Source organism: Idiotropiscis lumnitzeri, chromosome 6 (genome assembly GCF_059441095.1).
Source record: "Idiotropiscis lumnitzeri isolate Australia: NSW breed Sydney's pygmy pipehorse chromosome 6, RoL_Ilum_1.0, whole genome shotgun sequence".
NCBI classification, from domain to species: Eukaryota; Metazoa; Chordata; class Actinopteri; order Syngnathiformes; family Syngnathidae; genus Idiotropiscis; species Idiotropiscis lumnitzeri.
In genome coordinates this window covers 19,391,302-19,418,700 of record NC_142396.1, presented here as the reverse complement: position 1 = coordinate 19,418,700, position 27,399 = coordinate 19,391,302, and the positions used below count along the sequence as shown (strand labels likewise).

The 27,399-nt window shown below is 42.8% G+C and overlaps 1 protein-coding gene across 3 annotated transcripts; it reads right to left on the bottom strand.

Annotated features, from left to right (window-relative positions):
* Nucleotides 1-9,922: 9,922 nt before the first annotated feature.
* Nucleotides 9,923-26,663, bottom strand: dnaaf4 (dynein axonemal assembly factor 4). Of its 3 annotated transcripts, XM_088298702.1 has the most exons (10): nucleotides 26,519-26,663; nucleotides 26,310-26,439; nucleotides 25,572-25,719; nucleotides 16,394-16,527; nucleotides 15,317-15,533; nucleotides 14,377-14,522; nucleotides 14,151-14,260; nucleotides 13,917-14,070; nucleotides 12,080-12,185; nucleotides 9,923-10,344 (listed from the first exon to the last, which is right to left on the bottom strand). In XM_088298702.1, the coding sequence occupies exons 2-10, from the start codon at nucleotides 26,424-26,426 to the stop codon at nucleotides 10,241-10,243; spliced, it is 1,236 nt and encodes a 411-aa protein (XP_088154828.1). In that variant the 5' UTR covers nucleotides 26,427-26,439; nucleotides 26,519-26,663; the 3' UTR covers nucleotides 9,923-10,240. The 3 variants fall into 3 exon arrangements, with proteins under 3 accessions (XP_088154828.1, XP_088154826.1, XP_088154827.1); XM_088298700.1 differs by lacking the exon at nucleotides 9,923-10,344 and having other exon boundaries at nucleotides 10,841-12,185; XM_088298701.1 differs by lacking the exons at nucleotides 9,923-10,344; nucleotides 26,519-26,663 and having other exon boundaries at nucleotides 10,841-12,185; nucleotides 26,310-26,484.
* Nucleotides 26,664-27,399: the final 736 nt, after the last annotated feature.

The window sequence follows — 27,399 nt, the reverse complement described above, 5'->3', positions numbered from 1 at the left end:
AGGCTTAGCATCCTCAAAAATAATTGTATTACCATATACTAGTGCTATATCTGACCATTACTTTATCAAATTTGAAGTCTTGGCTCATTGTCATCGTTCTGACCATAATCAAAGCTATAGCAGCAGCAACATTAGCTCCTCAACCACCGCTGCGCTCTCTGAGCTACTCCCTTTAGCAACTGCTTCGTTTCCTAATTATATTGGTACGATTGATGATCTCACAAACAACTTTAATGTCGCTTTGTTAAATGCGCTTGACTCCGTCGCACCTTTAAAAACTAAAACTCGTCCAAAGAGGCTTACTCCGTGGTTTACAGAGGAAACGCGCATACTGAAACGGTCTTGTAGGAAGCTTGAGCGCAAATGGCGTGCGACCAAACTTGAGGTCTTCCGTCAGGCATGGTGCGATAGTTTACTAATATACAAAGAAGCGCTTGATCTAGCCAAAACTAATTATTATTCTAGATTAATTGTCTTACATAAAAACAACCCTAAATATTTATTTGATACCATAGCAATGCTAACGCAACAGCAACCAACCTCGGATAGCTCTTCCTATTCAGCTCACGATTTTATGCAATTCTTTGCTCAGAAGATTGAGTGTATTCGTGATGAGATTAAAGACACTGTTCTTAAAATTCCGTCGAATTCAGCGATAAATGGTGTTAATAGGGACATTAGGGCTGATAACTGTCCGATAACCTTATGTCGATTTAAAAAAATATCTCTTGAAAGCCTAACAAAATTGGTTAGTGCGGCAAAACCGACAACTTGTGTGCTCGATCCGCTTCCTGGCAAACTAATTAAAGAACTGTTTACGACCCTAGGACCGTCTGTTTTAAATATAATGAATCTATCGCTTACCACGGGTATAGTACCAGCAGCTTTTAGGACCGCCGTTATCCGACCGTTACTTAAGCAACCAAACCTTGACCCAGAGAGTCTCAACAACTATAGGCCGGTTTCAAATCTTCCGTTTATTGCGAAAATCGTAGCGCAACAACTTAATGAATATATGACTGCTAATAATCAATTTGAACCTTTCCAATCGGGTTTTAGAGGCGACCACTCCACTGAGACGGCCCTTGCTAAAGTTACTAATGATCTTCTCATAGCTATGGACGCCGACACCTCATCAATATTACGCTTACTCGATCTTAGTGCCGCTTTTGATACCGTTGATCATAACATATTATTAAAACGCCTTGAAACGTGTGTTGGCATTTCAGGTTCAGCGCTTTCTTGGTTTAATTCGTATCTGTCGGAGAGGACGCACCGTGTAATTCATGGCAATGCGACTTCGGATCTTTGTAAGATCACATGTGGAGTTCCGCAGGGATCGGTACTTGGACCTCTATTGTTTAGCATCTACATGCTACCGCTTGGTGATATTATACGGAAATATAACATTAGTTTTCACTGTTATGCTGATGATACGCAATTATACATGCCGTTGGATATAACGAATCCGCGCGACTGCTATAAATTAGAGGCATGCCTTGCCGAAATTAAACAATGGATGTCTTTAAATTTTTTGCGTCTTAACTCAGATAAAACCAAGATGCTCATCATTGGACCAGCGCATCATCGGTACCTTTTCAAAGACACCACTCTGAGTATCGATAAATGTAATATTACCCAAAAGGATTCAACAAAAAATCTCGGTGTTATATTTGACGCAACTACGTCATTTCAAATGCACATTAAAAATATTACTCGAACTGCGTTTTTTCGTCTGCGTAACATTGCTAAAATTCGCCCAATTCTATCAACGTGTGACGCGGAAATCTTAATCCATGCGTTTGTTACGTCTCGCCTCGACTATTGTAACGTTTTGCTCTCGGGTCTCCCCATGTCTAGTATTAAAAGTCTGCAGTTAGTTCAAAATGCAGCAGCTAGACTTAACTAAGACGAGAAAGTTTGATCATATTACCCCGATATTAGCCAATTTGCATTGGCTTCCGGTCCACTTGAGATGTGATTTTAAAGTTCTGCTACTTACTTTTAAAATATTGCACGGCTTAGCACCTTCCTATCTCGTTGACCTCGTGGTACCATATGTTCCGTCACGAAACCTTCGCTCACAAAATGCTGGTCTTTTAGTGATCCCGCGAGCCAAAAAGAAGTCCGCAGGTTCTAGAGCGTTCTCTATTCGGGCACCAATGCTTTGGAATGCACTACCCTCAGATATTAGAGGTGCCACCTCAGTAGAAATGTTCAAAACACTATTAAAGACGCATTTATACTCTTGTGCATTTAGCTGAAACATTTGTTGGCCTGTTTACTGCCGCTTTTTTTTTCTCTTTTCTTTTCTTTTCTGCCCCATTTTCCCCCGGCTGGGGGATTAGGTGACGGTGACCCACTGGCAAGTTTAAGGCATTGACCAACTGGGCATGCACCTGTTCCAGTGATGTCGTCTTCCTGCAGCGCGACATTTGATCAATTTATTTATATACTTTAGCATCTAATTTAATTATTTGTTGGCCTGTTTACTGCCGCTTCTTCTCTTTTCTGACCCCTCTTCCCCTGCTTGGGAATTAGGTGATGGGGACATGCTTTGAAGATTACGGCACTGACGAACCGGAAAGGGACCTGCTCTACCGAAGTCGTCTTCATGCAGCGCCTCTTCTGATTTCCTTATATTTCAGCACTTCGTTGAACTACTTGTTGGCCTGTTTACTATTTCTGTTCTTTCTTTTCTGTTCCCAATTCCCCGACTTGGGAATTAGGTAATGGTGATTCACTTGGAAGTGGCTGTTCTGAATTTACACCAACTGACCGGTACAAGATCGAAGGCTCATCTTCGGATATGCTGCCATGGATATTACGGCCCTGGATGAGGACCCACTCCACTGAAGTCATCTTCCTGCAGCACTTCATTCAATTGACTCTTATATTATCTCATCTATTATTGCATAGCATCATTGTATGTGTCAAATGTTGCCCAGTTGGCATCCATTGCAGCCTGGTCATCCTGGAAGGGGGATTCCCCCATCTGTGGTCCCTTCTCAAGGTTTCTCACTTTTCCCCTAATGAGGTTTTTTGAGTTTTTCCTTGCCCTCCTGGGGGTTAAGATCGGGGATGTCGATTGTGGTTATGTAAAGCCCGTTGAGACTGTCTGTGATTAAGGGCTATACAAATAAAATTGACTTGACTCCACAAACATAATGGGCACGACTCAGCTGCTTTCATGTGATCGAGGATGCGCGCGCGCGCACGCACACACACATTCATGCCCTCAATTATGGCTGCGTCACACGTAACTACTACGCTTTTTCAACGAGCGGGACTCGCACAGTACACACAATCGATGCTCTTAAAACACAGCGATTTACATTGGATTCACTTTACACCACTCAATGACAAACAATGAATAAACTCCTAGCCCGCGACATACCTGAAACAGGGTAAAATAATCACAACAGTGTTGTGTGTTGTTTCCTCAGTAGACTTTACTAGAATGAGGAAAGTCTCCAACGGCCGCCTGCTAGGTGCATACAGACATAAATAATCGATCTCAGATTGTTTTTAGTACAAACTATAGGAGAACCCAGATCGACAGCGTCACTAATGTGAAAAGCATGGAAATATTCAAAAGACAAAATTAATATTTAAATTCCTATCGTATTACAAATAATACATTTTTTATTTATACTTTAATATTTTAACTTGTTACACATGCACGTATGCACGTATGCACACACACAGACATGCACAAGCACACTATATTTAGATTTCCAAAAAGTGTGGATAGTAGTATGAAAGTAGACTAAACATTACACGTGCTGGAAGCAGGCCTCAATTGAGGCGCAGGCGGTGTAATTCGATGAGTTTTTCTCTCCCGTGGCTAAAGGCGAGCTTGACTGATGAATGGGGGGCCTGAAACTCTAAATTATAAATATATTTTAGAATATCAAAGAAAATGCTGGATGGGCATGACTGGGGCTAGACAGATTTCTGATGGGGCGAGAGTCCCCCAACAGCGGCATCCCTGTATGTGATTTCGGTGAATTTGATCATATTTTATTTATGGATATAACAACAGCTGCCATCAAAGTTTCTCAATCATTGTAGAAATCAATTAATTGTAATTGTATTAAAAAAAAATCTCCCTTCTAACCTACATTTATTCCTGACATTTTAAAATATAAAAAACCTCTTTGTAGATTCAAAGAACTGTATGCTTATCCAATAAAAAGACAGAAAAGCTATAACCAGGATCCAGGGACCACCTGGATTTCACCTGAACTGCATTAAAAAAAGGAAATGTCCATTTATTTGTTGCAGCAAAGTAAATTTTAATGTGTGGTTCATTTAGGAAAGGTTCGACGGCTATTGATTTGTTTTTTTATAATAAGGTGATTTTAAAGTATGGCAGTGGCCAGCAGAAAGTTTTCTCGACACTCACAGTCATGTTTGTTCATAGTATCACTGAGATTTATGTGATATACTCTGATGTAATGGTTTATTTATTTGACATTGAAATACAATGACAATAAAGGGATTTCTGATTCTGATTCTGATTCTAATTGGTTCTAGCTCATTGTACATGAATGTGGATGTCATACTCAGTGTGTTCAATAATCCAAATGATGTGTGCTGTACACACTTTATGCAAATTTACGTCAAATAGTAAAAACAATGTCCCCGTACAGTCCCAAACTTGTAAACCTTACAATAAAAATAATAAGAGCAAGCCAGTTAATGACATTGGCGGATGATGCAACTCTGACTATGATTACCAAATAAATACTGCATGAAATGATGAAAAAGGCTGCTCCAACTACAATGACTTATAGTCTTTTCAAATTATGTCATTTTTTTTTGTCATTGATGTCATTTACATATTGTGCACATCTTTTAGGGCCACATAAGTGGACTTTACAGTTGTGGACGGTCAGGGCTTGCAAGGCCTTCTGTGTTGGATGTAACACTATCAGAAGTAGGTCCTAACTTCTATTTGTTCAATTTTTGCTTTTATTTCGTTTTTATTTCTTCTCTTAGCTGCACTGATTCCAGTACACATTTGTCCAATCAAATTTCAACTTCTTTGTGTTCACCATATAAATCTTAGCTGTCCCTTTCAGAATAAGTAGTGCTGGCCATGTTATTTGCAATTGGACTCTTTCTTAAACCAATCAGAATTCTAAATTGTGTCACCTCACAAGTATTCTGCCATCCGCTGATGGGTTGGTCAGAGCAAAACCTGTTACTACTACGTTCAATTAGCAAAGATTTGCACGTTATGTAATAATTTGCTTCTCTGGTGAATACCATGTATTTTAATTTCTATCATTTGTTTTTGAGCGATTTTCAGATAAATTTAGATTTTGCTCCGCTCCAGACGATATACTGCACATTATGTAGTGATAGTGTTTTTTATTAAAAAGGTGGACTAAGTTATGTAAAAATCCCCACTGAAGATCCAGGTACCAAATACATGGCTCAGCACTGGTTCTGTATTTGTCTCAACAGTTTCTTTGACAGTCAAACAAGGCATGAGACATCTTCTCGGTGAATTCATGTCCACACGCCATTTCTGAAGAAATTGTAATTTTTACTTACGCCGTTTAATTGAAAAGAATCTAATTAAAAATCACGGTCCCCAGTTGTCATTACCAGTGCAAAAAACCTAATCTAGATATCAGAGTGCAAACTGTTGGAAGTACTGCAGTGAATTCCCAGCAGCAGCACTCAGTGCACGACCCTTCTTTAGTTCCATTTCCAAGGCCCTGCATTAATCTTTTGTAATAACACTTGAGGCCTTTCGCTTGTCCATGAGCCCTGGAATTGTGTTTATCTTTTCAAACGCTTTGAGAAGTCATTCAGTGACAACCATTCACTGCAACTACCCTGCCACAATGCAGCCCCACTACAAATCACAGCCTCTTAATGACCCCATTCTTTTGATGCTGAATTTCAACCATTGGCAATTCCTGGCGAAGCTTTTGGCACATTTGATTAGAAGATTAGAAAAAACACAAAATTGGCAGCAGTAAAAAAAAAAAAAAATGCGGCTTTTCGAGGTGTTTATAGATTTCAATTGTGTCCGTGGACAGAGGGCAGGGTGTGTGGTCGAGGTCCTCAAGTGCTACTTCACATCTTTGAAAGGATTGGAGCTGCTTGGATCAGTAACAAAAAAAGACCACATTTAAAATGCAGAGTACTGATTTTATAACGACTCATGAGCTCATGGAACAGGAATCCAAAACGTCTTGAACAAGCAACTCGCACTTTTACTAAATTTGATGATTTAATCTTAAAGCAAACTAAACCCCCAAATTCACCATCTCAAGAAACAAAAATACTGCAAATAAAACTTTTTAATCTAGAAATTTGTGAGGCATTGGATTTCTGATTTCTAGTCAGATTAATTGATGCATTGATGAAACTCATACTCTAAATTATGCAGTTAAGAGAAATGCGTTTAACCTTTTGAATTGTAATACTGAAATAAATAAACTTTTGGATATATTTTTTTTCCAGATGCATGTCATCACGCCAATACAATATCAAGAATAATGAAATTACATCAAATGGTGGATTATAATCCTATATATATTTTTTTTTTAATACAAGAAAATAGGCTTCAGCACGCCCGTTACCCTTGTGAGGATCGGCGGTTCGGATCATGGATGAAACAGATAAAAAGGGCAAATGCCCAAGAAAAAAATTAATAAATGAAAATGCTAACTAACTTTTGCCAGACCCTTTTCTACAGCATAAAATCAACAATCTTGCTTGATATTTTTTGTCATGTCATTATCCACACCGCTTATCCTGTACAGGGTCGCGGGAGGGTGCTGGAGCCAATCTCAGCTGACTAGGGGCGAAAGGCGCACCACACCCTGAACTGGTCGCCAGCCAGTCACAGGGCAGACAGACACCATCACTGAGTGGGAACTGAACCCACGCTGCCCGCACACAACTCAGGCGAGTGGTCCACTACACTATCAGTGACTTGCGATATTTTTTGTGTTGTTTTGAAATCATGTTTGTATGATTAAACCAGGGGTTAGGGGTTAGAATGGGTCTGCTGGATTTAAAAAGTCTGGAAAGGCTGCTTTAGATCATGCTAGAATGTACCAAAATATAAAGCAGCCTTTTGAGAAAAAAAAAGTGTAACAAAAAAAAGTGTAACAATTGTCCTATGTGAACAAATATCTCGAACACAATTTCATTTTCCTGCCCCAAATCCATCATTTTGTACTCTTTATCTTGTTTACTGGGCCCGAAAATCAGCCTGTGAATTTGAAATTGACCGACCTAATGACGAAAAAGAAAGAAAAAACGCTGGGCCACATTTTCCTGTCATGGACTATAGAACTTGTCCCAAATCTCCCGATTTTAATTTCAGCAAAGTTGGGGGGTTTTCAAGCATGAACACCGTTTTAAAGTTGATGCCACAGAATTTCAATCAGACTTTGACTTGGCCTCTCCAAAACCGTATTTGTTTTATGCCATACAGAAGTATGATATTGCTAGTTATATTTATCTGTTTGTGCAATCCGCCACGGAAAATCAGGACGCCGATAACACCAATTTGCGGGAATAAAACGATTCAATTGGTTTCTTTTCTTTAGTGCACTGTTGTCAGGAAAAAGCCTGTTCCGTGCTGTCTTACGGAATCCTCCTACCTTCAAAATGCCAACTTCACCCGGGGTAATAAAAACAAAAACAAAAAATGACAGCTTGTTTGAGTTTCCAGGAGGCTCTTCGTTCAAGTTATATTATAACTTATGTTGCTATTGCGCACTTACCTGAATATAACACGACCTAAAAAATACATTCAGTCGCTGGCATTGATTAAGATTCCAGTGGCAGCTGAGTACTTCAAACTCCGTGATCATGTGAAGCCGCCACCGTGGAAAAAGCCATCATCACAAACGCCTTCCTAAAGATCTAATGCCATGAGTGATGCAATGAATAAAACAATGAGATACCTAACTGTACTATTAAGTTGATGATAATATGAAACAGAGACTTATTTCCGGGACACATGCAAGTCCAGTCATCACAGTGATCGATTTTAAACAAACAAGCCAACTTAACTTAAAAAAGCCCCCCCCCCCAAAAAAAACACCCAGCCGTTAAATAGAAACGACAATTATGCCACACAGCTTCTGCGGAATGAAGAAATTGTAGTATTCTGCAACATTTCTCAAACATTAGTTGCGTTCAAGAGTGGCAGTGTAATAGCTTTTGTATTCGTTTTCAAGCTAAGATTCTTTTAACAAACTTTCTTGAACCTAAACCCTAAAAAAGAAATTTACAAGCGGTGTGGTAGCAGTTTAGTGTTGCTGCCGTGATCTCAATACTGGTCAGAGCCTCTTCCACAATCATCCTTTAAGTGACTTGTGACCTGTCCAGGTGGTAGAGGATACAGTCGAGTGTCTGGTCAAAGAAGACGATGAATCTTCAACAAGTTCTATCGTCTTTCCAACACATTCAAATTAGACAATAAGAACTGATTCTGTGTTCAATCCTTTAAAGTCTGCGTGTCAAATTCCAGTCCTTAAGTAGATTTATTTTTAAATACATCTTTCCTTTTTTTTTCCAAATGGAGACATTAAATATAACTCTTCAAGATGACAAGACAGATACATTTGTCCTGCATGTTTTCCACCTCTCCCGGCTGCAACACACCTGTTTCAAATGAGCAGGATAATTATCAAGCTTCTTCAGGGCTTGCTGATGATCTGATCATTTGAATCAGGTGGGTTGCAGCCGGGAGAGATTGAAAGCATGCAGGAAAGCGCCCTCCATGACTGGATCTTGACGCCTCTGCTTGAAAGCAAGTGTTTCATTGTTCCTCATCAAGGAACACAAGTCCCAGGTTTGTGGTAATTTGCTGCCCCCTTTTGGTGAATTGGGTGATCAACGGTCTCATACACAATAAGGGGTCAGAGTTCTCTAAAATTACCATCAGTTTTTTAAAGTCAATTTATTCATATAAAATGAAAATCAAGTTCATGTAAGATTGATAGTCAGTGCACAGCTATGTCTTATCAGCTAATCTCAGAGAAACTTTACCAATGAAAGGTTTAAACTGTGATTTATGTCTAAACATCGCTATGATGTGATAGCCAAGGCTTTTATATTTAACAAAACTAAATCACTTTTGTTCATAAAATGTGGAGAAAATAAGAGTGCTTTAAAAAAAAAAGCAACTGAAATTACATTTTTCGTTTAGGAAAATAATTGGAACTAACGACAGTATAACGAACATTTCCGCCAGTTAATATCATACATTTGAGGTTGAATTTATTTCCATATCACTGTCCTACTGCCGTTCGGAAGAAGGAATGTCGAACAGTTGTTTGGGAATTGTAGTTTACATTACTTTATTATCGCTCAATACATTATTTTATCTAGCCTATCCCAACTGTCTTTGACCAGGAGGTGGGGTACACCCGGAAAGCTGGAGAACCTAAAGAAAACCCACATAGGCATGTGGAGAACATGCAAAGTCGATATAGGAAGTCCTGAGCCCGGATTCAGACCCTCGACCTCTGCACTGTGAAGCGCATGTGTTAACCAGTTCCTGCCCCTAATTAAAACTTGAAATGAAAAAAAAAAGCCCTGAAAAATCACTAATTACTCTAACCATGGTGACAAGGCTACCGTTCATCTAGTTAGACAAAGGGAGCAGGAAAGGAAACATCAAGAATCGAAATTATTAAGATTATTTCCGGTCACTCCATTTTGTGTAAGCGCTTGTGTAGTCCTCATTCGGTTCTTGGGGCAGCTGAAGCTTCTCAGTAACCTTTGGCACTCTGGATGCGTCACCACCCAGTTTCAGTTAGTCAATTCCATATTTAAAAACGACAAAATAACCGTCTTTCTTTTTCTTGAGTTGAAACTTTTTATTTTCAGTAACAGAGCAGCATGTGCCTCTCAAAAGTACAGTGAATATTAAAAGTCCACATAACCCATTTCAAATGGCAAGTTTTTGTGACATTAAAAAAAAAAGACAATGAAATTAATTAAAAACAGAATAATTCATTTAATGTGTCCCTTTCATGGGGGCGTGGCCTAGTGCCTGAGTGACACCAGGACTGCTGACTCCAACTTCAGCCATTACCACATGGTCAAGTGTTGGTGTCTTCTCCATGCTCGTTGAGAGTGGCTTCACTTTTTATTCGGGCGTGTGACTGTCACATTCAACAAATTGCAAACTCCTTGCATAGCCAATGCCAAAAAAGCTTTTCAGCATCATGACTTTACAGTTTGCCACAGCCTATTCCGCACTGCCTTGTATGATGTCCCTAATTTTTTGTGTGTCTGCCTGCAGTGCTTCGTTGTTCGGGTCAATCTTTAAAGCAGTTTGGTATTCTTGTAGGCCTGTGGAAAGAGTTAGATGAGTTAACATATCATCCATCCATTCATTATCTGTTCCGCTTCTCCTCTCAAGGGTAGCGGGCATGCTGGAGCCTGTCCCAGCTGTTTCAGGCAGTAGGCGGGGAACAATCTGGACTGGTGGCCAGCCAATCACAGGGCACACAAATGAATAACCAAGTTACTATATCGTTGATAGTCAATCATGGGTGAATTCTCAAGCAAAACTGAGGCTTGAGGTGTCAAGAAAAATGATTTGAATTGAAAAATCAGTTTTGATGAAACAAATTGAATAGGTAGATTTGAAAATGGTTACATCCTTGAATCTTATCGCAGCGCTAGTATTCAAACATGAATAGAATGATCTATACGGCACAAACTAGTTTGCTCAGTGGTAAATTCACCATGTAGCACGAAGCGACCCGTTCAGTTACTGTTTTCCATTTGATTGTTTTTATTTTGTCTAGGAAGACTTTTTAAATATACATAAATAGTGAGCAATTGTACATCATGACAGTAAATCCATTATATTAAACCGGTTACAACTTCAACTCCTTCTATTTTTATGAACCCATTCTATTCGGATTTCCCATTCCCGAAAGGCTGAATCAATAATTATTCTGCTGCCATATTGCAGCATCACAGTGTCAAGGAATGTTGATGTTTTGATGTGCCAATCCTGTTTTGTTGCTGCTATGTTTTTTCCACCCTTTTTGTTGCAAACTCCATGTAAAGTGGCAGTGGGTGTAGTCTTCTGCATTGCACATGTTAACAATTGTAATTAGCGGGCTATTAGGATAATTGTATCTGTGTCTTCCGTCCAAAGCTCTCGTGCACCTACATTTGGTGAATGGAATTTTTCTTTAAATAAAATTGACCAAACCTGCTTTATTGTGTGTGCTTGATTTGGCACAGAGTATTGTCACTCTGGCCAACCATGGCCACCCTGTAGCTCCGCCCCTTCTCACGTTCGCACTTAAATCAATTCTTTACGGACCTTTGTTACGCACTTTCAAGGTGCAGCAATTCTCCCGTCTAAGTTTCTGAATCCTGCCTGCACCGCTCACACTCATACCGAGGGACAATTTAGAGTGTCCAACCCAACCTACCATGCATGTTTTTGGAATGTGGGAGGAAACCGGAGTACCTGGTGAAACCCACGCAGGCACTGGGAGAACATGCAAAAAAAAAAAAAAAAAAAAGCTCGACGATCCGACCACTTTTATAGCCTGTGGGTTTAAACTTTTGATCAGGTGCTAAACAAGTTATTTCAGTTTTTTCTTTTTAGATTATAAATTCCAAAAATGTTTTGTCCCACTCATTGAGAATCTGTGCAGCCAAAAAGTGCAGCCTATTCTGATTTAAACACACAGGAGAAAATGCCCTACAATGAAGAGTTTTATTTGGATTCAAATAGAGCTTTGCTGCCATCATGTGGCATCTAAATGCAGTTTTTTGGGGCGGCGTGTCAATTACTCACGGGTGGAAATAGGGCTTTACTGTACTGTGAGACTATATACTATGTGTTTGTGTCTTTGTCTGTGTGTGTGTCTTACATTGTGTTTTTGAAAAATCTAACTTTTATGGAAAGCTACAGTAAAGTACAAAGTGTTTGTACTTTATTTGCGCCCATTTTAAATCTGATGAGAAGATTTGCTATTGAGTGTGCAGCCAATTAATTTGAGCGCTTTCCTATACTGTCCGCTCTGCTTAGTCAGACTCAGTGTGATGCATTTCAGACCTTCCGCATAGAGTTGCAGTTGGCAGAAAGCAGAGCCGCGCCGCACATGAGCCCTTGCTCGGGCAGCCGCATTGGCACAAACGGCTGGAGTCAGCAGTTCAAGGGCCTGCAGAGAAAGATCCACTTCAGTCTTAACCACCACCTTAATATATTTTGAAATACAGCGTTATCATAAAACCTGGGTTGCATCTAAATTTAATCAGAGGCGATTTTCCAACACTAGGCAAGTCTGACTGCAGGAAACCAAACCGGTTTACTACTGTGCTGTTTTTCCTTTCCATATCAATCATTTATTGAATGTAGAATGATTGTTAGTATGATGGACTGTTAGCGACCATTCGAGGCATACCTCTCATAGTCATCAGGGATAGGATTCGAATTCCCCTTGCGCCTAATAAACACTGGCACTTTTCCAGCCATCATCTTGAGGTGTCTTTGTTAGTTGTAAAATTGTACTATTGTCGAGTGAGTCTTCTTACAGTTCACTAATTACTATAAGTCACTTAAATCATATCATTTTAACCTTCACATATCATGCAAGTCTCAAGTTGCTGTGGCAAAAATCAAGCCAAGTTGGGTCCTCACTAAATTTCACGCAAGTCAAGTCATTCAGGAGGCAGCTTGTCGATAGCGGGCGTGAAGGTGACTCACACACAGGTGAGTTTCATTGAAAAGGACACAAATTAAACTACATTAAATATTGTTTAAATGGAGTTACAATTGAAGTCAACGTCAGTTCTTGTTTTCATTTCATTACTTCAACAAATTTCCTGAGGAGAACGTGAAGCACAGGCTGCAGTGGATGAGAACCGAAATACTATTCAGATTTACAAACATGAAAAGGCAAGCCTTGTCATGTAGTTCAAGTCACGGCAAGGCACAATCCCAGCAAGTTGAAAATGTTGGTAAAATTAACAAGTTGGGTTCAAATTAGCAACACAGATGCTGTTGCTTTGTAATGCTTTGACAAATGGATTTGCATATTAATAATATAATGATATTGATAGTCCACGCAACACACACAAAGGAAAAAAATGAAAAATTGTCGCGTCGGCTTACGACACAAAAGCACGCGGCTCCAAGTGATGACGTCGCAGATCCAGTACGTTTTTTTAACCCCCGTGTCTTTGTCTCTCTAAAGAAGAGTTTGGGGCAGGGGGAAAACAAAGATTTAGGCTTAAGAGGAAGGAATGGGATTGGGCCCAAATATCCAAGTCAAAGTGTCCCATATTTCATCAGTTAGCACATGTCTGTCAAAATGCAATTGCCCACAAATAATAACTATAAGACAGACCTTTTTAGTGCAAAGCATGCACCATCACCTTGGAGTGTGTCAGGTTTAAAAGGTCCTGACGCCTTCATTAGACTGAATTAAATGCAGAGAACCAGAGGAATAACCAGGGAAGGTTTTGTCTTTTCTCCATCGCGGATGGGAGAAGGAGTCAGGAGGTGAAGTAGGCGTCTTGCTAGTTCAATCTCCCGCACTCTCTCTGACTTCTTCGACCATCCCTCTGGACTTTATTCAGAGGAAAAACGAAACTTATGGAAAGTGAAACTTAAACAAGCGTGTGGGTGTGCCAGTTGTGCGCATGTGTGCTGAAGCAATGATGTGCGTGTCTATGAGTGTGTGTGTAATTATCATTGATACAAATAGTGTATAAAAACATGATTAAAAATACACAAACTATTTACATACTCTCACAGAGTGATAAATGGCAATATGAGATTTTGTGCAAATGGCAAAAGCAGATTTAAATAATGAACAATAGTGTTGACATGACAATCATTTGCCGCACTGAATTAGTCAAGCAAATAACTAATTAGTGACCACTCTGACCTGAGAGGAGTCCTCAATGGCTTTGTGAAAGTTCCGTAACTTGAGATGACATGCAGCCCTGTTTGAAAACAAAGCTGGCATCTTTCTGTTGAGTCTGATAGCCAGGTTGTAGGCATTCAAAGCACTCAAGTAGTTTCCGGCTGCAAAACATTTGCTTGGGGAAAGAAATTGTTGATTTAGTAGTTTCACTCAGCACAAATCAGCATCTAGTTGATGGGAGCAGACTTCACATACTTGCCTTTGTCTTTCAACCAGTCAGGATTCCTCTCCTCCTCCCTTAAGTCCTTCAGCTCTTCAATATCCGCACTGATGACACGTCTGGCCTCTGCTTGCTTTTTCAGCCACTGTGGTTAGCAGGTGAGCGCAGGTGTTGGATGCCGTTTTTAATTCTTTATTTAGTCTCTGTTTGGATGCGTTGCTGCAGTAGTTGGACAGTTTTGAGTCTGGACTAAAATGTTACCTCTTCTTCCTCCTCAACTCGTGACTCTCGGAGGGCTGTGGGGAAAACTCGGGGAGTGAAGGAGACCTGAATGTTTCCTGCAACTCTTGGAGCAGGAAGATCCACTTGCTTTTTCTTTCTGTCTCCTTCACCGACACTTCTTTGATCTAAACACACATAAGTGAAATTTTCAACAAATGAATTTCACCTTCCATCAAGATTCTGAAACTTTCTGGTGTGTTCAGGTATGATGATTTTTTTTTTTTTTTAATATTTCATGTTCTGTTGCAATTTTCTTGTGTCCAATATGTTATGTTGTTATGTAAGTTTTTACGGGCATTTTGTCCACAGGTAGGTGACATTTAGGTGCCTGAAAAACGATCATCTTTGAGTGATCACATGTCACCACCCCTTGCATTTCAAGGTATGTTAATTGATTGCCCCTTGCAAAACTTTATTAATTATTTGGATATTCAATGCACCCTGTTTGCGAATTTTGCTGTCTTAAAACGTTTCGTTTTTTTAATCTTGCTCCTTTGGCTTGTCTCCATGCTTCCTTGCACTTGGGTACACCTTTTGCAACATAAATTGCAAACTGACAACTCATGACATAATGAACAGACAATGCCCGATGAGATCACGCGGTACACCTGAATATGAGTGGCTGAAAGGAGCTGATTGGTAGAAACAAGTGACTGGGCTGACAAAGACAGGTGGAAACAAAATCTTGATGAGAAAGACAAGATATAACAAAATGAACAATTGGAAAACATGACGAAACAAGAAAAAATGTACAAAACAAAACTGATTATAATCTGCACCAAATCAAGAACAGATTGTGTTCAATGCGAAATTAACAAAACGTTGTTCATTTCAATGTTGGTGTATTCATTGTATAGCGTTGTGCTATACAAATATGCAAATAGCATACTCAACAAGATATGACCTGAGCATTACTCACCAAATATGACCTTTCTTCCACCAGATCCGCCATTCTCGCAGTTGTGTTTCACAGCTCTTACTTTATTCAAATGATTGGCATGACTTTGGAGTTTGAGTGGCGCTTCTTCCTCAGCTTTTTTGTTCTCTTTCAGCTGCCATGCTTCGAGTTCAGCTGTGGTTCTCTCTCGTTCAGCATCCTTCATTTTCTGGATTTTGTCTTGTTCTTCATTTTCCATCTGTCACCAGATAATACATGGGGTTAAACAGACTTGTTGAACTTTTATTTTATTTCAGACCATCCATCCGTCCATTTTTTTCTTCTCAGTCAGGGATCCTGTCATGCTGCTTGTGTGGAAAAGACCATTGCAGATTGAGGAGTGAAGTCAACTCGAGATTTTTTTTCAATTGTTACCTTCTGAGGTACTGTCGTATCTGACTTGTAACTGGCATGGAATGTTGAATGTGGGTGAACGGAATGCCAACTTTAACATCTGCTTTATCTTGAAAAATGAAAAGAAATGCCCCTGGTGCGCTGATTTTGCCACGCATCTAAATGTCTGAATGTGTGAAGCTGCAACAGCTCAAAGGCACTTAAATTATGGATCAGCTCTGCCGTTATGGTATTGTAGCAAGACATACATTTATTTCGGTGAGCTCAAGATGAAGGCACAGCCAATGTTCCCGCACTCGTCATGGTGGCTAGAGCTCCCTAGCACTGTGCCTGAATAGCAAAAATCTAAATGTGATTGATGCTCCCTCCACCAAGAGGTTCTTAATTGCCAAGAAATGCCACACAATGGTGGCATAACACTTCTTTTAATCAAAGCCCCTCAAGTCACATCAACATAGTTCCTTAGTATTAAGATGCCACAAGATGGAAGCTTCTCGTCTCACTTCTGCATAATTCCCTGGTGCCAACATGTCACAACATGCATTACTATTATTCCATTCCATGAGCACAATAACAGTGAATAACAAATATATCTATAAATAATGGAGGGTAGGTTCATATTATTCAGAAATGTATTGTTTGAGTCTCTTTTGTGTCATCAGTGGAGATAAAAACATTATTTTAGACAACCAAAGGATTTCTTACATTCATCATTGTCCTCAGAGTATATTTCTTCTCATTGTGCCTTTTTTCTGATTTGGTTTTGGCCTCTGCAGCAAGCTTTTCCTGCATTTTGGACAGAGCTCTCTCTCTGACTTCCCTTTTTGTTTCTTTATCATCTGAAACAAAGTAGACATAGAGAATATCTCACTACAGAAAAGTCATACTCTTATAGTAGGAATAGCAATAACAATTTAAATGATAATCTTAAACACAAAATGCCATTCTTTTCTTCATTTACATACATTGGAAACTCAAGTTGTAAACTAAAAGGTTCATTTGCAACTTTAAATGTTCATTTATTGAGGAAACATTCCCCATCGAAATGAATGGAAATGCAATTAAAATTGTTCCAGACACAAAACAGCGATATTTGCCTTACATACTTTTTCTTATGATGTCTGTTTCTTGGCAGCACTCCCCAACTGCTTCATAGTCTTGGACAGCTGTAGTTACCTTACTATATGTGTATGTGAATATATTTTTTTGCTATTTGGTGCGTGAAAAAGGTGCTGCAGCAGGTGATATAACCATTACAAGCTTACTGTGCCGGAGCCTATAGAGGACTGTATATTTACCTGAGGTGATGACCTATTTACCAAATTAACAATCGAATAATTTACTCTTCACTTGTCGCTATAATAATTGAGGGAAATTATCATGCAATAATGACAATCACTTAGGCACAATAACACCATGAATATTTAATTAGCAAGAATACACATTTAATATTCTTAGAAATAATTATTCAGCCAAATTACAATATCCAATTCACCCTTATATAAATGCAGTTGAACTCAATGTCCTTGTATAACATTAAATGGTACCAATTTGATGCCCGGGTTGGTGGAGCTCATGAATGGAGGCTGACGTTGTGGAAATCCTCCCCTTTGATGTATTCCAAGCTATGCGCGGCGAAGAAGGTAGATCCAAGTGCGCAATTCTCGAGGGGGGGGGGTAGAATGCGCCGGTGCGAGCGGAGAATTGTCTTAATCCGAGAGGGGGGGGCGGCGAAGGTCGATCCTCAATCCGAGAGGGGGGGGGGGCGAAGGTCGATCCTCACTGGCGAGGGAAAGGCTTGGGTGAACTGTCCGAGTACAACGGGGCTCCGCCGCGAGGGGAATGGCCGCACTTAGCCCGCTGAAGCCAACCAGCCCGGATGCTCGCCAGCTCGATCTCCGACAGAGACGCCACACACAAGGCGGCACAATCCTCCGCGCCGAAACCTCCTTTTCTGAGGCGACACTTCGTTCGTTGGATGACGTGGGTTAACGTCGCCGATCCACTTTGCTGGCGTTCGAGTTAGGGATCCTTCTCGGCGATGAGAACGGATATTTCCAACTGACTTCTTGCCGCGACTCGCACACTTCCTTCTCTTCTCGTCAAGTGCACACTCCTTTCTTCAAGTGCACAATCTATTCTTGTTCAATCGGGATCGCGCGAGACATCCCGCGACCGGCAAATCAGCACATTGTCCATCATATGCGCCACACCAACATCAAAGGCAAACAGTATTAACAATACAGCAGAATGTCAAACGATGCACAATTATTAATCATATAACTGTGTATATCATAAAGCCAAAACAAATAACATTCATTTAGAAAATATTCCCTTCCTAATCAGAACTCAAATGGGTGATTCTATAAACATGCAAACCTTCAGCACAGCCGCCCCCTGATTTACGGGAAGGAAATCAGTTTTAAATGAAGGTTTGCTATCAAGTAGGAGCAGGGTCGGAGTGCGGGGGGAGCTCGATTAGGCGGGCCACTGGTCGGTGGTAGGTTCTATGGCCGGTGTCTACCATAGCTGAGCGGACTTTTCCATCCTTTCCCTTGATGACTGTCTTCACTCTGCCCAGGAGCCAATGCGCTCTGGGTAGCGCTGGATCCACGATCATGACGGGAGTGCCAATCTCCAAGTTACTGCGTTCTCTTTGCCACTTGCGACGGCATTGCATATTGGGAAGATACTCTGAGGTGTACCTCTTCCAGAACTGGTCAGCTATGGCCTGACTGTACCTCCATGTACGATCACTGATGTCATCTGTTGATCCATAGGTGGCCAGGGGAAGAGCTGTGTCTGGCCGCCCCATGAGGAGGGAGTTTGGTGTGATGGGATCCAGGTCAGCCAGGTCACTACTAGTGTACCCCAACGGTTTAGAGTTCAGGATCGCTTCAACTTCGACCAATACTGTAGCGAAAACTTCAGCTTTGGGAACCTGTCCTCCAAGTGCGAAGTTGAGAGCCGCTTTCACTGACTTGACTGTGGTCGAGTCTGACCACATTGACACCTCGTGTTCCTTGAGGTGTAGCTCCTCCTGCAACAGGCGTCCCATCTGTGCTCCACTGACTGCGGCGCATAGTTCCAGACGGGGAATTGATTGGAGCTTCTTTGGCGCGACTCGGCTCCGAGCGAGGGCGAATGACATATGGATTGTGCCGTTGGGCTCGACCGCACGTAGGTAAGCTACTGCCCCATAGGCGAGCTCGGAGGCATCGCAGAAGATGTGCAGGGAGACTTGGCTATCCTTCCAGCACACACCGGGGGGAAAGTAGCGTCTGGGGAAGTTGATTTCTCGGAGAGCAGGGAGCTCCTCTTCCCACTCGGACCACCTGGCTCCGAGTGACTCCGGGAGGGGGTCATCCCAGCCCCTCTTCTCAGTCCACAGCTCCCTCACTAGCATCTTTGCTCGGGTGGTGAATGGATTGATGTAGCCGAGGGGGTCGTATTGGCTGGCCATGGTTCGGTAGATTGCACGCATCGTAACATAACGGTGGGGCTCAATCTCTTTACACCGATAGCACAGTCTATCTGATTTGAAGTTCCACAGAAGGCCCAATGTCATCTCATGTACATCGTCACTCGACTGAGTGACCCAAGTCTCGCTGCTGTTAGACTTTGCTTCGGCGGGGAGGTCTCTCAAGACTTCAGGGTCATTGCTTGCCCACTGGCAAACATCAAAGCCAGCGGTGGCCAGGTGGGCACGCAGATCGGAAATCAGGCGACGTGCCTCTTCTGGGGTCTCAGTGCTGTGGAGACAGTTATCCACGTAAAAACTGTTCAGGACTACATCAGCTACTCCTTCAGGTACAGCTCCCTCCTTCACATGGGCCTGCAGAGCATATGTGGCGCAGCATGGGCTGCAGGTGGTCCCGAATGGAAGCACTTCCCACTGGTAGGTCGAGGGAGTCTCACTGGGGTTCTCTCGCCACACAAACCTCATGAGTGGTTTATCCTCATCCAGCAACAGGACCTGGTGGAACATGCGTCTAATGTCACCGCTGATCGCCGTCTGCTCCTGGCGAAAGCGCATCATGACTCCGAGCAGGGAAGGAGTCAGCGTCGGGCCAGGGAGCAGGTGCTTGTTTAGGTTTTGTTCGCGAACCTGGAAGCTACAGTTGAATACAACTCGATTCTTGCCATTGTGTTTCACGTTATGATGTGGGAGGTACCAAGACTCGGCGGTAGCTTCCTCCTCCGCAGGTTCCAATTTCTTGACCAATCCGGACTCAATTAGCTTCCTCATTTCTTCGGCGTAAGCAGCTGCTGATTCTGGGTCCTTACTCAGCCTCTTCTCTGTGCTTCGCAAGCAGGGCATGGCCACTTCACGTGAGACGCGGAAGGTTGGCATAGGTTCCTTCCGCAGTAGCGGTGTGGCATAGCGAAGGGCGCCACGCATCTCTACACGACGGGTATTCTCATTCAGAAGTGCTATGGCCATCTCATCTTCTTTGGAGCGCATGTGCAGCTTCGCATTCTTAAACGGAGTAACATCCAGTTGCCATAACTTACGAACGTTCTCCAGAAGGACACCGTCGTCGTGTTCAACTCCGAGGAAGTGAGTCCGGGTGTGGCTGGTCTCGTGGCTCTTGAGGTGGATGGGGCCTTGAAGAGTCCAGCCAAGTGGGGTGTCCAGGGCAAACGGACAGCCATTCGGGCCCGGGAGAATGCGCCTTGGGAGGGTCAGCTTCGCGTAATCAGACCCAAGTAGGATAGTTGGTGCTACTTCCTCTTCTTGATCAAGACACAACTCCGACAGATGGGGGTACCTCGCCTTGAGCGCCTTCATAGGATATCCGTATTTCGAAAGACTCAATCCGGCGGCCGTGAACACATTGCGCAAGGGGTGCGCCTCTCCTGGTCGTCCCCTTGCCATGATTTCCAGGGACACTTTCTCACCTGCGACTTGGGTGGGCTTAGGACTGACGGTAAGGATCTTCATCTGATAAGGAAGGCCTTTAAGTCCCAAAGCAATGGCTGCTTCCTTAAGGAGAAGGGTGTGCTCTGCACCATCGTCGATGATTGCATAGGTTGACATCTCTTTACTGTCATGGCGTAGGACAACAGGCACCATCTTGAGTAACACTCGGGGGTTGTGGCCACGCGCTGGGCCTACGTAGTAGGTGCGACCCTCCTCAGTCTCAATGGATGGGTCTTGGGGGGACTCCTCAGTCTCTGGATTAGCTTCTCTTGTGTTGATATCGTGAAGGACTGTGAGGTGGGTCCTACCACACTCCTTTATGCGGCAAGGCTTCTTCAGTGTGCACTGTTTGGCCATATGTTCACGTGCGCATCTCCAACACCGCTTGTTGTCTTTGATCCACTGTTTCCTTTCATCAGTGTCCTTCTTCTTGAACTCAGGACAGCGGTCAAGCCAGTGCGACTCCGAGCAACACGGGCAAGGCGGTGGAGGTCTCTTATCGCCCTGCAGGGAGCCACCCGGTTTCCTTTGGGGCACGTCCTTCTCTTTGGTCTCAGCCTCTGGGATGGTCGTCAACACTCGGGCGGATCCTTCCCTCTTGTTGAAGGCTCGAGCAGACCGTTCGTTTCTGTTGTTCTTCTGCTCATCTTTCTTAGGGAGACGGATGTGCTTCACCTCACCTCGGAGAAAGTCAGACAGCTCCTCTAAGCTGGCTGCTGGCTGATCAGGGTATAGCTGGTCATGGCGCCGTCTGAATCGCTCCTCTCTGTGTCGGGGAAGCTTCCTTATAAAGCGCTCAACAGTGGAGCCTGTGTTCAGTTCCCTGGCTCCAGTTGATCCTTGTAGCTTCAGCATTGTAACAAGGGAACGGATGCGGAGGGCATAGTCGTCCAGGGCTGCATCACTTCTGATGTCACCTAACTCTCCAAGTGCCTCAACCTCATCAAGGATGTGGTCCCATGGACATCCCCAGCGACGGTCCAGTTCACGAATGCTGTCGGTGTAGGGGGTGAGGGACTTGGCGTGGGAGAAACACAATCTCTTAGCTATTGGTAGCTTGCAGTGTAGATGGAGCGTTAGCCACTTCTGCTGCTCACTGTGATATGCCTGTGGTTCTCCTAACAGGTACTCTAGGCTCAGACGCATCTCCCTGTAGTTCTCCCTGTCGTCTAAGGTGAAGAAAGGGACGATTGAGCCGGGCGGATGAAGAGGGAGCGGGTCATATTGCCGGGCACTGTGACGGGTTGCTTGCGAGGGTGTGGAGGGGGAAAGCGGCGGAGTGTATTGCACTGGACAATCTAGCAAAGAGCCTCGGCGTTGGTTGAGCTCCTGTTGCTCATTCTCAGGGGCGCGCTGGGGGGTTTGGCATGTGGTACATAACCCTTCCTTATTCTTCTCACTGTCGTGCGGGGAACCCGGCCTAGGGCGCGTTCTTAATATCTGTTCGGGGGGCTCGGGCTCTGATCGGCGGACAAACGCTAGCTTGGCGAGTTCCAAGTTCTGGGCAGTCGCCCTTTGTAGTGCCTCCGCCGTGATCTGTGCTTGTCTCTCTAAGCGCTCCTTGTCAGCGCGGGCTTCTTGTCGCAGGCGCTCCTTGTCCGCGCGAGCTTCTTGTCGCAGGCGCTCCTCTCTGGCGAGACCATCCTGGCGCAGATGCTCCTGGGTGTCAATCATCTGCTGGATTAGCTTCTCTGAGAGTGCACTTGCAATGCTTGATCGTTCTGATCGGTGACTACGATAACTACCTGTTCGGATGCTACGGACGCTGCCCTGTCGGCTGTGGGATGAATGAGATTTCCTAGGTTTGCCTTGGGAATTGGAGTCGGTGAAGAACTCTCCTGGTTGGAAGCTTAGGGGGTTGGGCCCATCTGGTGGAACCACAATATCGGGAGGAATCATCTCCTCGCCGGTCGGCGAGCAGGCATCTCCTGCTGCATCCTCTTCTTCGCTTGGCAGTGGGGGAGGGGATGGTGGACTAGCTTGTGTAAACAGCTCAAGCCCTGGTGCTACAGTAGCACCCTTAGTCTTTTGTGTGTTGCTCTGTACGCTGCTGGGGCTATCATTCTCGTCTGGCGTGCCCAGGTGATAGTCCGCTAGCTTGGTTGGTAATCGGCGCTCTCGGGAAGAGCGTGTTGGTACTTCAGGGGAAGGGGTTGGGGGGCTAAGAGTGTGACTCTCTAACTCTTTGGACATCCTACCTAGTTCAGATCCGGCTCGAAGGACCAAAATGTGCCGGAGCCTATAGAGGACTGTATATTTACCTGAGGTGATGACCTATTTACCAAATTAACAATCGAATAATTTACTCTTCACTTGTCGCTATAATAATTGAGGGAAATTATCATGCAATAATGACAATCACTTAGGCACAATAACACCATGAATATTTAATTAGCAAGAATACACATTTAATATTCTTAGAAATAATTATTCAGCCAAATTACAATATCCAATTCACCCTTATATAAATGCAGTTGAACTCAATGTCCTTGTATAACATTAAATGGTACCAATTTGATGCCCGGGTTGGTGGAGCTCATGAATGGAGGCTGACGTTGTGGAAATCCTCCCCTTTGATGTATTCCAAGCTATGCGCGGCGAAGAAGGTAGATCCAAGTGCGCAATTCTCGAGGGGGGGGGGTAGAATGCGCCGGTGCGAGCGGAGAATTGTCTTAATCCGAGAGGGGGGGGGCGGCGAAGGTCGATCCTCAATCCGAGAGGGGGGGGGGCGAAGGTCGATCCTCACTGGCGAGGGAAAGGCTTGGGTGAACTGTCCGAGTACAACGGGGCTCCGCCGCGAGGGGAATGGCCGCACTTAGCCCGCTGAAGCCAACCAGCCCGGATGCTCGCCAGCTCGATCTCCGACAGAGACGCCACACACAAGGCGGCACAATCCTCCGCGCCGAAACCTCCTTTTCTGAGGCGACACTTCGTTCGTTGGATGACGTGGGTTAACGTCGCCGATCCACTTTGCTGGCGTTCGAGTTAGGGATCCTTCTCGGCGATGAGAACGGATATTTCCAACTGACTTCTTGCCGCGACTCGCACACTTCCTTCTCTTCTCGTCAAGTGCACACTCCTTTCTTCAAGTGCACAATCTATTCTTGTTCAATCGGGATCGCGCGAGACATCCCGCGACCGGCAAATCAGCACATTGTCCATCATATGCGCCACACCAACATCAAAGGCAAACAGTATTAACAATACAGCAGAATGTCAAACGATGCACAATTATTAATCATATAACTGTGTATATCATAAAGCCAAAACAAATAACATTCATTTAGAAAATATTCCCTTCCTAATCAGAACTCAAATGGGTGATTCTATAAACATGCAAACCTTCAGCACACTTACAGTGAGGCTGGTTGAACTGGTCCCTGGTTTTTACTGACTAGATTTTGAAAACAATAAATTGTCTTTCCAAGGATTGTGGAGTGTCATTAGTCAATAAACTAATTTCCAACAAAACACAGCAAATGCACCAGTAGCTAACGGAGAAACAATCTCGTCATGAAAAGTGCACACTCCTTTTGCTTGCTTGCACGTCTTTCATCTGTATAAAGACTGTGTCCAACAGTCCTTAACCTGTGACACGCATAAAACTTGCCAGCTCAGGGAATGCAGAAAAGGAAATGTGAACTTGCAATTCATGTGTGAGTCAGTGTATGTGTGCGCGTGTTTGTGCACGTGCATATAGGAGTGGGATAACCTCTGCCCCCCACAACTGAACATCCTGCCAAACGTTTGCCACTCCAGTTAAAGCTTCTCGGAACCGCCACCGCAGTTAAGAGATTTATGATTTTACTATTTTTTTTATTTCCTCACTCACGCTATCACCAGAGAGAGCTTTCTACACACAGACGGTGCACTTGGCGTAGATGTGGCTGATTCTGGCATCTGTGATTGGGTGAATGTATTTTATGTGAAACTTATACCTCATGTCAAAACGCGTGGATGGCTACTTAGATGTGATGACTCCGACATTAGCCGTTCATTGCTTAATTCACATACATATTTTTTAAACTATTTTCTAATGAAAAAAAATATTTTCAGACTTCTTTTACGTTAAATGTCATCATTTGTGAGATGATTGATGATGATGATTGAAGATGTTTCCGCCAACATATGCAATGGATTTCCACCTTAACTTGCGAAAGGATACAGCTATGGTCGTTTCAGTTTAGTGCAATTTTTGGCACATTGCCAATGATGGTTACACAGCACTAGGGGAAGCACAACATGCATGCATTAGTCCATACCAAGACCATAGCTAGGAAATAGTATGTAAATAGAGGTAATGATTCTGAGAAATGTTTGTACGTCGCTGCTGTTTGTAAACAGGGACATTCGTAACTGGAGGTTCCACTGTATTTTCTGTACTTTGTAATTTAGATGATAAATTTATGGACCTCCCAGTGACACAAGGGGCAAAAAGGAACATATATCCATCCATCCATTACCTGTACCGCTACTCCTCACAAGGGTTGCTGGAGCCGATCTCCGCAGTAGGCGGGTTACACCCTGAACTGGTTGCCAGCCAATCGCAGGGCACACATAGACAAACAACCCTCCGCGCCCACACTCATACCTAGGGGCAATTTAGAGTGTCCAATCAACCTGTCATGCATGTTTTTTGTGGAATGTGGGATGAAACCGGAGTACCCGGAGAAAACCCATGCAGGTACAGGGAGAACATGCAAACTCCACACAGGAAGACCGGAGCCGGAATCGAACCCACAACCTCTGCACTGTGTGGCCATCGTGCTAACCAATCGGCTACCGTTCTGCCAGGAATATATGTATGTACGTGTGTGTGTTTGACTCCTGGCTGCCACAATAATTTCTTATTGGCAATAAATGAACTATCCATCTCTCTAATTTAGGTACTACGTTACACTCTTTATCAGATCATATAAGGTCAAACAGTATGCGAGTCAGTGAGACGTGCAGTCTTACGTGTACGTATTGACAAATGTTCCCACAGTTTGTTGGTCCTCTTTGACAAACTGATGACTGCGACTCCATTTCCAATCTTTGCTGAGCTTTGCTCATCATTAACAAGCTCAAAAGGGAACACTTCCAACAGGAATGGTGGGAAATGAACCTAATGAAAATAAATCATAAATCACACATTATTATGTATTAAACTATAGTTTTATACTTACAGACAGGGTTATATATTTAATCACAGAAAATTCAATGCAGTTTATCACAATTTTATTTAATTAAAAAATAATTTGCATACTTTGTAGAGCCTAATTCAAATATTTTACCATGTTAGCAGTACATCTTGAGCGCATCATCTCAAAACAAACACCCAGCTTGAGTTACCACAGGGCCTTGCAAACCAACACTGCTGGAGTGTGGTGCTTGTGGACGGAATTAAATGTACTGTATACATTTTGAGAATTGAAAAAGAAAAATGCCTGTAAAGATGACTCCGTTTGGATCGTATTCAATGATGAAAAAAGCTATTAGAACAGTCTTTGAATCAAAATATACTTCATATTTGCTGATTTTTTTTTACACGCCTCACAAAAATAGTAGCTGAAAAATGTGATTAATCCAAATTAATTATGGAATTTTTTGTGATAGTTAAAGAAAATTATTCGCTTGATAGCACGCTATATAGCACAACACACACACACACACACATAAGCTCGCCATGTAAAATGACGTCCTTCAGGTGATCACCTTCAGGTACTCGTCTGACGACACAATGTCCACTTTCTTGGCTCCTTTCAGAGGCACGCTGATGAAAACCATTGACTCTGTTTGCGTCCACGAGTGGTCTGTCACAAGCAGCGGCATCTCGTTCGCGGGCCTACAAGAACAATACAGTGAGTGAACAGAATACTCAAACTCTTTCATATGCGCCGAAACCAGGGACTGAAATACTTGACCTTTGCTGCCTTCGGCTTTAGTACGGCGTCTTTATTATTAATACTGTCGAATTAAACCTGCAAGTCACACTTAATTTATTCAAGACGACTTGAATGCTATGTTAGCGCGAGAGGGTAACTGAAACTGTGCAAAGAGTCTTGTCGCTATGGAGACACGGTGGCAGAATGTTGCCTTCAAGTCTATGGGAAACACGATAATCATATAATGTCCTATAAAGCAGCTTTTCATTCTCACGAGAAATAGATGGCAGCGGCTGCAAATAGACAAAACATGTTTATCGAAGCTATATTTTACTGTTCGACTATATAAACGGTTAGCGCAGCTATAGTGAATAACAGTGAACCTCAAACCGCTCTGACGTCATATATCGAATATGACGAAACGCGAGCACGCAATCTCATTTCCTTGTAATATATAGGTTGTAAGTAGCCTACATCTCTCTCCTAAAAAAAATAAAATAATGCATTTAATACTGACTCCCTAGGACAGTAATAGCTCTCGTACTCTCATGTGTGAAAAGGTTTTATTTACTTTTTACACTATTCAAAAAAGTACATCTATATTGAATCATGTAAAATGTACCTTATCGTGTGAGCTCATTTTGACTGCCACAACCTCATTATTTTTTGCAGCAGCCTAAAGGCCTTAGAAAATGAAGGGAAACGTGTACATACACTGCCTACACTACAATCTATTTTCAGTAACAATAATACTAATGCAAACATATTTTATATTATTTTTGGAGAAGATTAACGTAATTGAAACGCTATGAAATAAATAAATTAAGTAAAGTTTACTGCACATTTCTGGTTATATTCGTATATGTACTGCAATATAATCATGCAACGCACCGCCCCATATGCATCACGTGACTCAGGTG